At 42.0% G+C, this 16,189-nt stretch overlaps 1 protein-coding gene across 1 annotated transcript in view; it reads right to left on the reverse strand.

Annotated features, from left to right (window-relative positions):
- Nucleotides 1-16,189, reverse strand: part of bard1 (BRCA1 associated RING domain 1) — a 184,616-nt gene that overhangs the window by 117,155 nt on the left and 51,272 nt on the right. Inside the window, exons 4-6 of the mRNA XM_033024331.1 lie at nucleotides 13,362-14,422; nucleotides 8,807-8,887; nucleotides 3,995-4,167 (exon numbers count right to left, since the gene is read on the reverse strand). Of these exons, the coding sequence (XP_032880222.1) occupies nucleotides 3,995-4,167; nucleotides 8,807-8,887; nucleotides 13,362-14,422 (1,315 nt within the window). The remainder of the gene's footprint in view (nucleotides 1-3,994; nucleotides 4,168-8,806; nucleotides 8,888-13,361; nucleotides 14,423-16,189) is intronic.

The following is a 16,189-nucleotide window of genomic DNA, read 5'->3' on the forward strand; positions in this document are numbered from 1 at the left end:
CACTTCCCGACTAACCTGGATTTCACTCAATTCCTCCAACTCCTTTGACCCGCGGTCCCCTGCTATTTCCGGCAGATTATTTATGTCTTCCTTAGTGAAGACGGAACCAAAGTAGTTATTCAATTGGTCCGCCATATCCTTGTTCCCCATGATCAACTCACCCGTTTCTGACTGCAAGGGACCTACATTTGTTTTAACTAATCTCTTTCTTTTCACATATCTATAAAAACCTTTGCAGTCAGTTTTTATGTTCCCTGCCAGTTTTCTTTCATAAACTATTTTTCCTTTCCTAATTAAGCCATTTGTCCTCCTCTGCTGGTCTCTGAATTTCTCCCAGTCCTCTGGTATGCTGCTTTTTCTGGATAATTTGTACGCATCATCCTTCGCTTTGATACTATCCCTGATTTCCCTTGTTATCCACGGATGCACTACCTTCCCTGATTTATTCTTTTGCCAAACTGGGATGAACAATTTTTGTAATTCATCCATGCAGTCTTTAAATGTCTTCCATTGCATATCCACCGTCAACCCTTTTAGAATTAATTGCCAGTCAATCATGGCCAATTCACGTCTCATATCCTCAAAGTTACCTTTCTTTAAGTTCAGAACCATTGTTTCTGAATTAACAATGTCACCCTCCATCCTAATGAAGAACTCAACCATATTATGGTCACTCTTGCCCAAGGGGGCACGTACAACAAGACTGCTAACTAACCCTTCCTCATTACTCAATACCCAGTCTAAAATAGCCTGCTCTCTCGTTGGTTCCTCTACATGTTGATTTAGATAACTATCCCGCATACATTCCAAGAAATCCTCTTCCTCAGCACCCCTGCCAATTTGATTCACCCAATCTATATGTAGATTGAAGTCACCCATTATAACTGTTTTGCCTTTGTCGCATGCATTTCTAATTTCCTGTTTGATACCATCTCCAACTTCACTACTACTATAATAATAATAATAATAATAAATTTTATTTATGGGCGCCTTTCAAGAGTCTCAAGGACACCTTACAAAAATTTAGCAGGTAGAGGAAAAACATGTAAGGGGAATGAAATAAATAGTAGAGACATGACTAGTACACAAAGTAAAGACAGAATTCAATTCAAAAAATTGAATTACTGCTGAATTACTACTGTTAGGTGGCCTGTACAAGTCCAGTGTCTTTTAAGTTTTCCTTATCATGCTCACTACGTCCTTTGAAATTCTGGATTTTGGAGTCACGTCCAATTTGCTCTGAATCCTCACTATCCATTACATTGTTCTAATACCAATTCTCCAATTCATTGTTAGTCATCATATGTCTTTCTGGTCAACCTGACATTTCTCCTCACTGTGAATTTCATACTAATGTATCTTTAATCTTTTCTCTAATTTTACTAAATCTAACTGGATAAATCTAGTTTGGTTAAAATCTTGGCAAAATGCTTTGCCACTGACACCTCTTCTAGTTGTCCAGCTACATTTCTTGAAAATATCCAGAACTGTTCTTTCTTTTGCTGGATTTCCTACACACAAGTTTGAAATATTTCATAAATGGGTATTTATCCTTCTATTTATATCTATTCATTTGGGGCTGATAGTAAACTTGAATAGATGTTGTTAAAACTCATACATTTTCATTTCAAAATAAAAAATTGGTCAGAAAACTGAAATTGGTCATGACTTTGGATCATTGCAAAGAGAATGATATTGGAGATGTTACAGTGTGAAAATGTTACACATATGATTTAATCTAGCTATGAGCAACAAAAATGTAACTAAAAAAAGTGATTATAAACATCTTCCAAGCACGGATAACACAATTGTTTAGATTTGTACCAAGTAGAATGTGATAATTAATCTAAAAGCATTAATAGGCATCAAAAAGACAATTTGATATTCTAATCCAATACAGGTGCACAACCTTTTATCCGAAATTCCAAATAACGAAAAGCTCAGAATAGCGGACATTTTTTCGGTCCTTGAAGAAAGGTCCTTGAAGACGTTCACCGAGGGCGGCCCGCCGAGGTGACAGCGGAACCTCCAGTCGGTCCTCGAAGAAAGGGGAACTAAATCCCCATTCATAAAAGAGAAGGTGAGGGTATATTGCGCGGGAGGGTTAATAATTGACAATCTGCTGCTTCCTGCCCGTTGAGTTAAAAAGTTCCCACGGTAGACTCACGATACACAGTGTATCGTGAGTCTTGCGTGGGAACTTTTTAACTCAGCGGGCAGGCAGCAGCAGATTGTCTCCCCCTTCAGTTTCACCCCACCTACACCCCTCTGCTTCCCGGCCATGTGTGTGACCCCTTCCCTCCCCTCTCCAGCTCCCCGCCCATTGCACCGGCGCGGGGGCTTTGCACTGTCTTCACGTCGGCGATGCCAGCAGGTCAGTGCCAGTCACCGGAGACGTCAGGACCAATGGGACACCGACCCCTAGGCCCACTGCAAGCACGGAGATCCCAGAGACCCACAGCCAGCAGCAGCCCAGCCCCGTTCCAACTCCAGAGGAACACGCTCCCCGTAGGGACAGAAGCTGATGGTGTGCAAGGTACGTCTTGTTCTTGGGGTTGCGGATGAGGGGGCGCAGCTCGGGCTGTGACGTCTCCGGCCACCCCCCTGTACAGGAGCTGAGACTGGGAACTGTACCGCCCTTGCAGGTGAGCAGGAGAGTGGGGCTGTTTGCAGTTGCAGAGGGAGGGGGCAAGGGCGGTACAGTTCCCAGTCTCAGCCCCTGTCCAGGGGGGGTGGCCGGAGACGTCAGGACCAACGGGACACCGACTGCAAGCATGGAGATCCCAGAGACTCACAGCCAGCAGCAACTCTAGCCCAGCCCCGCTCCAACTCAAGAGGAACCTGGGTTGCGGATGAGGGGGCACAGCTCGGGCTGTGGGCGAACTGCCACTTGTCGCTGTAGCGGCCCATCGGGGAGCGGGTTCCTGTTGGTCCTGACGTCTCCGGCCACCCCGCTGGACAGGAGCTGAGAGACGTCAGGACCACCAGAAGCCGCTCCCCGATGGGCCGTTACGGCGACAAGTGGCAGTTCGCCCACAGCCCGAGCTGCGCCCCCTCATCGGGACACCGACCCCCAGGCCCACTGCAAGCATGGAGATCCCAGATCAGCAACTCCAGCCCAGCCCCGCTCCAACTCCAGAGGAACACGCTCCCCGTAGGGGCAGAAGCTGATGGTGTGCAAGGTAGTCTTGTTCTTGGGGTGGCGCAGCTCGGGCTGTGGGCGAACTGCCACTTGTCGCCGTAGCAGCCCATCGGGGAGCGGATTCCTCTGGAGTTGGAGGGACTGGGAGACACAGCGGCTTTTGAGAATGGTGGGCAATCACTTCCAAAGTTCTGCCCACACTGTCAGTACACCTCTCCTACACTTGTCTCCCGCACTAAGATCATCTCGCAGAGAATGATCCCAGCCTAACCCTCCCTATTCTCTCCTATTCTGCAAGAAAAAACTACATTGAAGACTCAAACTCGCGATCGAGTAACTACCGGGATCGAGGCGCAAACTCGAGACCTTGCGGATATGAGCCGAGCACTCTACCACTGAGCCAGCCGTTAAAATCTACGCTAAAAATCTTCCATTCCGAAAGCCGAAAAATTCCGAATTACGAAAAGTGTCTGGTCCCAAGGCTTTCGGATAAATGGTTGTGCACCTGTATTAGGATATCGTTAAAAGCATTCATGTTGCTATGCAAATTTATGAGTACAAATGTATTATAATCTTAAAACTCCACCAGTCTGGCGACTATGTAATTTGTACAAAGATTTCAGATTTGAACAAAGAAATATTCTGGTGATTGAATATTATCACTTGCTGGTAAATTTACCATGGTCATACTTAGAATGATAGAACAATTATCTTTCAAATAATGTTGGTCGATACTAGATTTTTCAGCCAATTATGATTATAGATTCTGCATTTTCTAGATGTCAAGATGAAACATTTACTTAAGTTGGATGTACCTCATGGGTGGTGAATGGAACAGAGATGATAACTTACATCACATCTTGAGAAGCTCCATGTGAGACGAGCAGCTTAACAACATTCACATGTCCATTCTTTACTGCATCATGTAAGGGAGAATCATTTTCATATCCTGGTGTGTTCACAAGAACACCAAACTGCAGTAACAGCTGCACAACCTTCATGTGCCCATGGTTACAGGCTTCATGCTATAAAAACACAAATATTAATTACTTAAGGAGGACCTACACAAAACTCATAATGTCAACAACTTGTCAATCAAACAATATTTAGAAGTTCAGAATGTCATACATGAAGGAAACAGGCCCTTGAGCCCAAGACAAAAGCAAGTTTGCCAAAAGCACACTGTCAATTAACACATTTCAAATTTCTAGTGGATAAACAAATTGCCTTGAATAAAGTAATATTTAATGAATATTTTTTTTAATCAACTATCAGACTTTATCTTACACTAAATGTTGTACCCGTTATCCTTAATCTGTTTACTGTGGACAGCTTGATTGTAGAGTGTTTTCTTTGACATTATAGCACACAAACAAAAGCTTTTCACTGTAGCTCAGTACATGGGACAATAACAAACTTAACTAAGCTAAGCATGAATTTTCTCAAATGATCTGACACTGATTGGTCTCATAATAATTATTGTCCCAAGTGAGAATTTCACCGAGATAAACATGAAGATCGGATAAGAGTAGCTTTCCCAGAGGCAAGAATGAATAGATTCTATGCTCTCCAGAGATTTTTTTTAATATAAAACTGAGTCTTAACAAGGCAGATCTGCAAGATTTTTTCCAATGGTCAGGAAACTGAAAATAAAGTCAACTTTTTGGAACAAGATGTTCTCTCACTTACAATGGGTTCCTTCACAAAAATCAATAACATTTTCAGAAAGTGATCCAATTTTGAATTTGGCACTGGGAAACAAAGAAACCATCTGACTGTACTCCATCCCTCCAGCTCCTGATCCATTGTCAATCTCACTCAACTTTTAATACAATAATGATCATTACATTGATTTTAAACACTAACATTGTTTCACCCCGTCTAGAATACTGATTGACGTCGAATATTTTCAGCACTTTGTTCTTTTTTGCTTAAGAAGCAAAATATGAAATGGTGTTCCTCCAATTTGCATTTAGCTTCATTCGGACAATGGAGGAGGCCCAGGACAGAAAGGTCAGTGTGAGAATGGGAAGGGGAATTAAAATGTTTATCAACCAGGAGATCAGGTAGGTGCAGGAGGACTGAGCGAAGGTATTCAGCGAAATGGTCAGAGTGAGGCTAAACGTAAATTGGAGGTACAGCATCTCATATTTCGCTTGGGCAGCTTACAACCCAGTGGTACGAATATTGATTTCTCTAACTTCAAGTAACCCATGCATTCCCTCTCCCTCCATCCCTCTCCCACCCAAGTCGTACCAACTTCTCGTTTTCACCCAGCAAATACATAACAATGGCCTGGTTCATTTATCATCGTTACTTTTTTGCATATCTTTCATTCATTGTTGTATATCTTTCTACATCACTGTCTATATCTCCCTTTTCCCTTTCCCATGACTTACAGTCTAGAGAAGGGTCTCAACCCGAAATGTCACCCATCCTTTTCTCCAGAGATGCTGTCTGTCCTGCTGAGTTACTCAAGCATTGTGTCTATCTTCGGTTTAAACCAACATCTGCAGTTCCTTCCTACACACTTCTAGACTTAATACCCTGACTGATAAAGACTAATGTGCCAAAAGCTTTCTTGATCTACCTGTGATGCCACTTTCAAGGAACTATATAACTGTACTCCTTGATCCCTCTGCTTTACAACATTCCCCAGGGCCCTGACATTCACAGTGAAGGTCCTGCCCTGGCTTGACATCCTAAAATGCAACACCTCACTCTTATCTGCATTGAACTCTATTAATTATTCCTCAACCAACTTGTCCAACTGATCATGATCCTACTATAATTTTTGATAACCATCTTACTATCCACAATCGTAGAAAACATTTTTGTGGAAACTGTTTTCTGTAAAAGCAAAAAGCCTGACGAGATAGGAAATGTTAAACAAGGGAACAGAAAATGTTGTAAATACTCAGCTAGTCAGATAGCACCCATGACAAGAGAAACACCATTAATATTTCAGCTCAACAACCTTTCTTCAATCTAAAACGTTAACTCTAAATTCACAGCTGCTATGTAACCTGCTGATTATTTCCATCTTTTCTTTCTGAAGCTTTCTGTTAGGTATTCCAATCCAAGGAAATATGTAGGCATTGCTAGTTTTATCTATCTAAATTATTTCTCCTTATCATCTCCTTATCCTTCACAGACATTTTTAACATCTCACTCAGCCAGGCAGTAGTGCCCAACTGTCTTAAGAGTGCCACCATCGTCCCTGTCCCGAAGAAACCAAACCCAGCCTGCCATAATGACTTTCGACCAGTGGCTCTAACACCCATAGTAATGAAGTGTTTTGAGCGACTGGTTATGCAGCACATCAAAAAGAGTCTACCTGCCGACCTAAACCCACTGCAGTTCGCCTACAGAGCCAACCGATCCACAGAGGACGCAGTCTCAACAACACTGAACCTCGTACTGTCACACCTTGATCGGAAAAATACTTATGCCAGGATCCTCTTCATAGACTTCAGCTCTGCGTTTAACACAATCATTCCGCAGCAGCTGGTGGAGCAGTTGGAGCTATTGGGGGTTGATGCTGGCACATGTAACTGGGTCCTGAACTTTCTATCACAACGGCAGCAGACAGTCAGGGTGGGCAGTAGGACATCAAAAACCATATCCGTGAGCACTGGCTCGCCCCAAGGCTGTGTCCTAAGCCCCCTGCTGTTTAGTCTACTTACACACGACTGTACTGCTAGACTCAATAACAACTTCATCAACAAGTTCGCTGATGACACAACAGTGGTGGGTCTCATCAGTGACAATGATGAGTCGGCGTACAGGATGGAGGTGGAGCTGCTCACAGGATGGTGCAAATCCCACAACCTCATTCCAACGTGGGAAAAACTAAGGAGATGGTGGTTGACTTCAGGAGGGCGGGAAAACAACACCATACACCTCTGCACATCGATGGAGCTGATGTGGAAAGGGTCAGCAGCGTGAAGTTCCTAGGACTCCACCTGTCAGATGACCTGATGTCCACAACCAACACCACAGCACTGGTCAAGAGAGCCCAGCAGCGACTACACCCTCTCCGAAGACTACGTAAAGCAGGTCTCCCACTACACATCTACGAACTTTTTATAGGGGGACAATCGAGAGCACATTAACCAACGGCATCACTTCCTGGTTCGGGAGCTGCAAGGCGTACGAACGGCACCAACTTGACAGGATTGTGAAGACCGCCAGCAGGATTATTGGTGCTCCACTCCCTTTCTTGCTGGACATATACAGGAAGAGATGTATCAACAGAGCCATCTCCGTCATCAAAGACCCCTACCACCCATCGCATCACATATTCTCCATCCTGCCATCTGGGAAGAGGTACAGGAGCATTAGCTGCAAAACCAGCAGGATGCTCCTCAGCTTCTTCCCGCAGGCTATAAGACTGATAGAACGCCTGTTGATGTTTAGTAGAGAGTAGAGTGTTTAATTTAATTTGTTCATGATATATGTTTTTTATTTCTAGTTATTTGTTGTTATTTGTACTGCACACTGAATGGACACTGGTTGAGCAATGTTTTTTTGTTTCCTCTGGGTATGTGAGTACTCAGGAAAATGACAATAAATATATACTGATACTGATACTGATAACAAATAGAAATCAGACAATGCTACGGCTTCTGTTGCAAAATGTGCATTTCTCCTAGACCAAACTAACTCATAACAATACATGTGGGTATAAATTTTGATCATACTTTGATGTACAGAGGGATGCTGCGGTTCCAAGTCCATAACTCCCTGAGAGTGGCAACACAAGTAGAGTGGTAAAGACGGCATATGGTACGCTTTCCTTCATTGTTTGGCGCATTATTAGCCGGGGAGAGGTTGGACAGACCTGGATTGTTTTCTCTGGAACTCCAGAGGATGTGGGAGACCTGATAGAAGTATATAAGATTATGAGAGACAGATGGATAGCCAGTCAAAACCATTTTCTCAGGATGGAAATATCACCTGCTAGAGGGCATAGCTTTAAGATGAAAGGGACAACGTTTAAAGGAGATGTGCGGGGCGAGATTTTTGTTTTACACTGTGGGCTAGGAACGTACTGCCATGAGTGGTGATTGAGGCAGATATGATAGTGACATTTAATAGACTTTTGGATAGGCATATGGATATACAGGAAATTAAGTGACATGGATTATGTGCAGGTAGATAAGAGTTGGGAAGATGGGCGCAGCGTTAGAGTTGCTGCTTTACAGTGCCAGAGATCCGGGTTTGATCCTGACTATGGGTGCTGTCTCTACATAGATTGCTCGTTTTGCCTGCGACCGTGTGGGTTTTCTCCGGGTGCTCTGGTTTCCTCCCACATTCCAGAGATGTGCAGGTTTATAGGTTAATTAGCTTGTGTAAATTGTCCTTAGCATGTAGGATAGAACTAGTGTACAGGTGATCACTGGTCAGCATGAACTCAGTGGGCTGAAGGGCCTGTTTCCATGCAGTATCTCTAAGATAAACTGAGTTGGTCTTGGCATCATGTTGGGCGTAGACATGTGGGCCGCAGGGCCTGATCCTGTGCTGTACGGTTCTATGTTCTACTTGAATGGTCATTAAGAAGTAATATATCAATAATAAGTTATTTTAGTCATATTTTCATTTTTAAATCAGATGTAGAAATGTGAATTTACGGCTCCAAAAATTGAGTTCACCAATACATACCAAAGGCGTCCATCCTGCATTGTCCTTGATGTTTGGATTAGCTCCATTCTCCAAGAGCTGCTCAACTGCTGCAATGTCCCCCTGAAAAAAAGCAATATCACACTCCTTAACATATATTTAATATGCATCTTAAAAAGAGTTTTAAAGCCCACATACTGTAAGGCAATCTATTCAATAATTTACTTGTTTCTCTAAATTATAAACTTCACATTTCATGATAATCAACATGCATTTTTTACAGAGATCTTCAGCTATTATTATCTGATTGAATGGTGCACAACAACAATCTTGCTCTCATTGTCGGCAAGACCAAGGCTTTGATCATTGACTTTAGAAGGGGAATACTGAGGAATTACAAATCTCTCTTCATCAATGGGTGGCTGTGGAGGAAAATAACAACTTCCTAGGTATACATATCTCTGCGGATCTATCATGGGCCCAACACATTCATAAAGAAAGCCTATCATAGCTTCTACTACTTTAGAAGATTGAGAAGATTTGGTATGTTGATGAAACTACTCTGGAACATCTCCAGGTGTACAACAGAGAGCTTATTATTTGGTTGCATCACAGCCTGATTCGGCTACTCCAACATCCAGGAACAAAGAAGATTACAGGGTGATAGACAATGTGCGGCCCATCACAAGTATTATCCTTCTCAACATCTAAAGGCATTTACAGGAGCACTGCCTCAAAAAGGCAACAAATATTGTCAAAAACCAACATCACCCTGGCTATGCTCTAATTTCACTCCTACGATTGGGAAGAAGGTATAGTAATCTGAATACCGTGATCAAATGTGTAGGAATGTGTAGGAATAAACTGCAGATGCTGGTTTATGCCGGAAAAGGAATAGGTGACATGTCAGGTAGGAATTCTTCTTCAGACAGCAAGATAGAGGTGGGGTGAGAAACTGGAGCCAAAAAGGCCAGAACAAATCACAGCCAGCAACAGATTACCTCAGGAAAGGTGGTCCATAATGGCCCATTGTTGACTGAGGAAGATGTGCTAATGAGAGGGATACAAGGATGAAATGTCACATATTCCTTTTCTACAGAGATGCTGCCTGTTTGCTGAGTTACTCAACCATAATGACCACCATAATTTCACCTTCATCCCAACAACCACCAGGCTCTTGAACACTATACAACACAAACCTCAACTATGAACTTCTACCGACTCTCTTTTGTTACCTTAGCATTGTGATTATTAATTTAGTGATATATTGTTTATTATATAGTCTCTATGTTTATCATTACATATAACAATGAAACACTCTTGGCAATCTCATGTACTCCAATTACACCAGGTAATCAAATTCTCTCATTTTGGAACTAGTTAGGATCATAGTTAAGGGCCTGTCCCACTTACGTGTCCTTGGCATGCAAATTACGCGACCTCTTGGTCGCGTTGAGGCGCACAGGCATCGTATGGCCGCGCAGGGCCGGACCCACTTAGAAGCGCGGAGGGGCATGTAGTTGTGCGCGACATCGCTCGGGGCTCCGAAATTTTTGTAGTAAACGAAATCTTCACGCTCCAACGGCCTGTCGCGGTACTGACGGCCAAAATGGGACAGGCCCAAGACCGTGGTGCGACGCAACGTCTCACCTTCAACAGCAGCAGAAGCAGGCAAACGATCGCCAAACTCGGCCTGGGGCTCACGACCGTTGCGGTCCGGTTCCGCCCCCCCACTTCTACTCCCAGAGCGAGGCCAAGAAAATTGAAGATAGACACAAAATGCAGGAGTAACTCAACCTGAAGAAGTCTCAACATGAAACGTCACCCATTGCTTCTCTCCAGAGATGCTGCCGGTCCCGCTGAGTTACTCCAGCTTTGTGTCAATTTTCAAATGACGTCACGCGCTCCAGACGGCTGTGCGTACGCATGTACTCGCACCCGACCTTCGCGGGGTGGTCGCTGCTCAACGCGACCACGAGGTTGCGTAATTTGCATGCCAAAGACACGTAAGTGGGACAGGCCCTTAAAGCTAAAACAGCCATACCAATTTGTCCTTGCATTCTCAAAGGTCTCTCTTCCTACACCTGCTAATTTTTTTGCCATTCATTTAAAAAATCTCTCAGATTTTTGACCAAAACTGCATAGTGTAGTTCTACATAAGGTCAACATTAATTAATAGAAGAGGGGTCTAAATATTCACCTCTGGAGTTACCAAAACATTCCACCTATCTGAATTCATCTAAACATATACGTGCAATAGTTATACATAATTAGGAATTGATGATTTTGATTTTTATAAATGTTTGATAAAATTGAATACTGGTATTAAATCAAGTGATTCATTAACTTTTAATCTCCACACATGCAATATGTTGAGAACCGTTCCAATCAATATTGCTGCAAAAGCGATTTGTACACTTACACAACTTCCATGGTGGACATTACAGTATTTCATACATCAAGATAGAATATCAAAAGGATACTCATAGCTGGATTCCCATGAACCTCAGGGCTCTCTCCAAGTGCAAAATGTACTTTTCCTCTATTACTCACTGTGTTGCAATGCATTCAAACTTGCTGTGTGCCAAACTTCTCGCTACAGGGACTTTATGGCAAAAAAACTTAAAAGAGTTAAAGTCATTTTTTTAAATGGGTCTCCAATTGCATTATTACCCAAACAAATTTATAACCAATGTCCTGGCCTTGTAAAATAATAAAATCAGAAAGGAGAAAGGGAGAATGGGGCCAAATGGTAATGGACCATTTTGGATAGCTGCCATTGTGGTTTTGAAGAAAACCAAAGCATGTGGGTGTATCTGCCCGAGGTGCACGATTTACAGCAGTTGCGAGAGCATTCTGATAACAGAGGAATGTTGGTGCCTTTGTGAAATCTATAATGGGTTAATTAGTGTAAATAGACAATGCAGAAAAAACTGTTTAAAAGATCACTTGAATCTTTGCTCTGGTTTAGTCTAGTTTATTTTGACTAATCCCCAACTGCCGTAGTATTGGGCTCTCTTAAATGAAGTGTAGCCTTGATTGCCTTACTCGATCCTTGTGGTGTATTTTAAAGTTTTCTTTAACAGTCTACCTCATGATTTCTTCTCATTCTAATTTGTGTTTCTGTTCGCGAATATGCATAGTTAACATTTATTGTCAGGATGGAATCAGGATGAGGGGAAAAAATATTTTTTTTCTTGATCGGCTTTGTTATTTTTTGAGAATATTTTAAAATAAGTTAAAACCGTAAACAATCTATGTACAATCATTATTTGACACTGAATGTTCCTAAAATTATTTAAGTATTTCAACAAAAATTTGGGATAGGAGAAAGACCATATTAAAAAATTAAAAAGGACCAATTATTATTTCCTGCAATCTGTTCCAGAAAGCAAACCAAAGAAATATTATCTATGTTCACGGAAAAGAGGCAGTGTAGCAGTGGAGAATAATGTACCTGATAGCAAACAAGGCTAATTCTACAGAAGAAACAGCCACCAGATATGGCTTATAGGGACAAACATGTGTTTGCAATAACAAAAACAAAGTGGAGTGGATGTCCCTATTTGGAAACATGACTACACTTGACCACAAACCAAACAGATCAGTCAGTGTATGCGAAATAAAATAATACTGATAGGTTTGTTAATAAGGGGGGTGTTTCCCATCATAGAGAATATAAAATATAAACATTTCTACAAATACTGGTATTTGTTGACATTGGACTACTGTCTACTACTGTCTCTCAGCTATTGAATCAATACAGATTCAGATTCACATTCACATTTATTGTCACATGCACCAATTAAGGTACAGTGATATTTGAGTTACCATGCAGCTATACAATTAAAAGAACACAACACAATTAAAAAGAACGACAGAACTTAACATAAACATCCACCACAGTGATCACTGTCATGGAAGGCAATAAAATTCAGTCAGTCGTCCTCCTTTTGTTCACCCATGTTTGAGGCCTTGACCCTCCGTAGTCGCCGCTACGGACGGCCCGATGTACAAGCCCCCCTGTCGGGATGATTAAAGCTCCGACGTCGGGACGGATGCAACACCATCAACGGCTTGGAGTGCCTGAATCGGCCACTTTCTTACCCAAGACCGCGGCTTCTCGATGTTATAGGCCGCAGGGAGGCCAGCGGTCGGAGCTCTTCTCCTGCAATCCCTGCTCCAGGGGGTAAGTCCGCTCCACGCCTGCTGTTAGAAGCTCCACAGACCACAGCTTCACGATGTTAAAGTGATCGGAGCCTTTCTTCTGGCTCCGCGATGGAAGTCCGCGCCGCGTGCTGAAGCTCTGGGCCGGTCTCTGGGAAAAGCCGCACCAATCCAAGTTATTAAGCCGCGAGGGAGGGCGAAAATGCGACTAGGAGAAAAGTCGCATTCTGCTGAGGTAAGTGAATGGAAACGGTTTCCCCCCCCCCCCCCCCCCCACCCCCCACCACCACCCCCACATAAAAACATACTAGAGACATTAACACATGCATTTAGACATATCAAAAAAAATAGTCGAATGACCGACAAACTGCTGGCGAGGCTGCCGCACGCGGCGCCACCCAATCTTTCAACTTTTATTGGTTTACTGTACCTTTATGGAAGCGATGTGTAGTGGAGTTTCACCCTTGTGATTTTTCTTCATCGAGGGAGTAAGAGGAGAGATTGGAGTTGTCGCACAACTTCCAACCAGATTGCTTTTAGGTGTAGATCGTGGTGTGCACGGAGATTTCTGTGTCGCATGTTGGGTTTTTTCATCGTCGCCTCTATTCAAAGAGGTGTTGCAGCTATTGTCTGTTGAAGAAATAGCTTGTGTCTCATTAATAGCTTCGCTCAACTCAGATTTAAGTCGTAGTGGAGTTACAGATTGATCTTGTGTGTCTGATCTAGATGGATCACATGTATTCTTACTGCAACTTGGCGATGTTTTAAGGCAAGAACTCTGACCTTTTTTTATCTTTTTTGAGGGGGTTTTAGAGCTAGAATCTGATGATTTTCTTGATCTTTTAGCACTGGCATGTGCTTTGGGTAGAGGAACAAGATGTTCCTCGTCGACGATTTGCGGCAACTGTCCTGGAGAAATAGCCTTGCAACTGGAGGTTGCTGCATTGTTACTTGCTTCAGAAGGATTATCTGCTGTTCGTTTGGTCACAGACTCTACCTTGGAATCAATTACATTGTGAACCGGTGAAATTGTATCTGAATGGTCCAATGCTTCAGCAGTATCATCTGTAACTGCTTGTCTTTGACTGCTACAAACCAATGGTTGACTGGAAAATGAGACTACTCTGTCGTGATCCATATCTCCAGTACTGTCATTCTCTCTCTCTATGTTCATGATTGTTCTTTTTCCAAATCCCCAATCCTTATTAATATCAATCAATCTTTTCCGACTCCCTTGTTTTGACTTGTCTGAAGTCTTCTTCTTTGGTGAACCATGTGGAGGTGATGGTGATGATATGAATTCAAACACAGAAGATGGCGTTCCATTAATATCAGAACATGGAGTTATCTTCTGAGGCTTCTTCACAGCATTCATATCCAGAACACACTTCAATTTTCTACTGCGTGGACTAAACCACGTTCTGATTTGCCACTTTTTACCAGTTTTGCTTTCAGCTTTCATTTCCGGTGTAGCTGGGTTACTTTTATCAGCTAAAAATCAACAAAAGAGCAATGATTAAAAAATGACAAAAAAAACTAAAAGTTTGTTTTGGAGACACTTTCATTAAATTCACAGGAACCCCCCCCCCCCCCCCCCCCCCTCTTAAATTCACAAAACCAGAATGAGAGAAAGAATCCAATAAGGATATTCTGCCGGAAAATGTCCTAGCTTAGATCTGATAATTTGCCACACAAATTCTCCCATATGCTGTTTTTCCATTCTGACAACTCAGAAGGCTATTTCAACCTCTCAAGCTGATGTTGGCTCGCAGAGCAATCCCACTGCCATTATTATTTTCCAACATCCCTGCAGCCCCCAAGATTCTACACCTGAGGGGCAATTTACAGTGACCGATTAATCTACCTTCTACACATCTTTGGGATATTGGCAGAAACTGCAGTACCCAGGGTAAATCCATGGAGTCATAGAGAAAATATACATTGATGCTGTATTGAGCTGTGAGATAGCAACTCTACTTACTGTGACACCCAATACAAATAGCTTTAATGAACAGTTATGTTCCTCTACTTCAAAATCAGGCATTCATTTAAGGGTTCCATTTCTCGATTTCTTTTCACTCAACATATGGTCTCAGCCCAATCTATCACAAACACAGCTTTCCCCATCATCAAGAGCATCTACACGAGGCACTACAAGCCAGTAGCAACAAGTATTTCAACCATCTGTGCCATGAACGTTTCTCGCCTGAAGTTCCACATGACCAAGTTCACAAACAGCTGTCAGATATCTACAACTATCAGATTTGTGAACCAACCTGCACAATCACTATCCTACCTTGGACCATCACTCTACTACCTTGTACTTGTTTTCCCATTGTGTATTTTTGCACTAAGTTATTTTCTTTTGTAGTCTCTATTTTTTACACTGTCTTGTAGAATGCATAGTTTGTGTTTTGTGTTTTGATGCTACTACAAGCTAGATTTTTTATTGTGTCTGTACTTCATTGTACCTGTAGTTATGACAATAAACTTTGCTTATCTCATGATGGATGAAAATGATACCTTACAGACAATTACAATAAAGGTAAATCTTATCTATTGTTTCTCATTTAACCTCTCATGAACAATAGATAACAAAATAATATCTGGTTCATTCAACTACTCGAAGAGCATTCTAACCATCACATTCCAACCCCAAACATTTACCCTCCCAATAATCACTTGTATAAGTAACCCGATTTTATTGGTGCAGAACAGCAATGATTTAGATACATATTCACAAATTATTTATATTAATGAAGCTATTGGAAAAAAATAAACATCAAGAACAAGGATGCAAAGTAGTGTACTATTTTCATTAATTTACACCTAGTTCATTAAAACATTAAATCATAAAGCCATGACGAAAATATTTTGCTCCGGGAAGATTCATGCAATAACATGCAGAAGATAAAATACTCAAACTGGAAAGGCTACAACCTTTAATTCAAAACTGATAAATATCGACAATTTCCAAAATTACTGCGCTCTGCGGCTTTATGTGCAGTGTGAATGAGAATTGAATAGATCCCATTATAATTCTCCCTAAAGATTTGCTGTTATCAAAGTGAAGGAAACGAGCATTCAAATACATTAAAGCAATCTAATATCCTGCAATTCAACAAATAACAAAAAACTACATTGGCATAAAGCTTTACTGAAGTCAATTTTCTTTCAACCATATATTTAAAACCCATTCTTGAAACTTTTAATCAGCAACTTTTAATGGCACTGAATAGTTGGGATTGAGCAGCTAGG

Source organism: Amblyraja radiata, chromosome 7 (assembly GCF_010909765.2).
Source record: "Amblyraja radiata isolate CabotCenter1 chromosome 7, sAmbRad1.1.pri, whole genome shotgun sequence".
Classification (NCBI taxonomy): Eukaryota; Metazoa; Chordata; class Chondrichthyes; order Rajiformes; family Rajidae; genus Amblyraja; species Amblyraja radiata.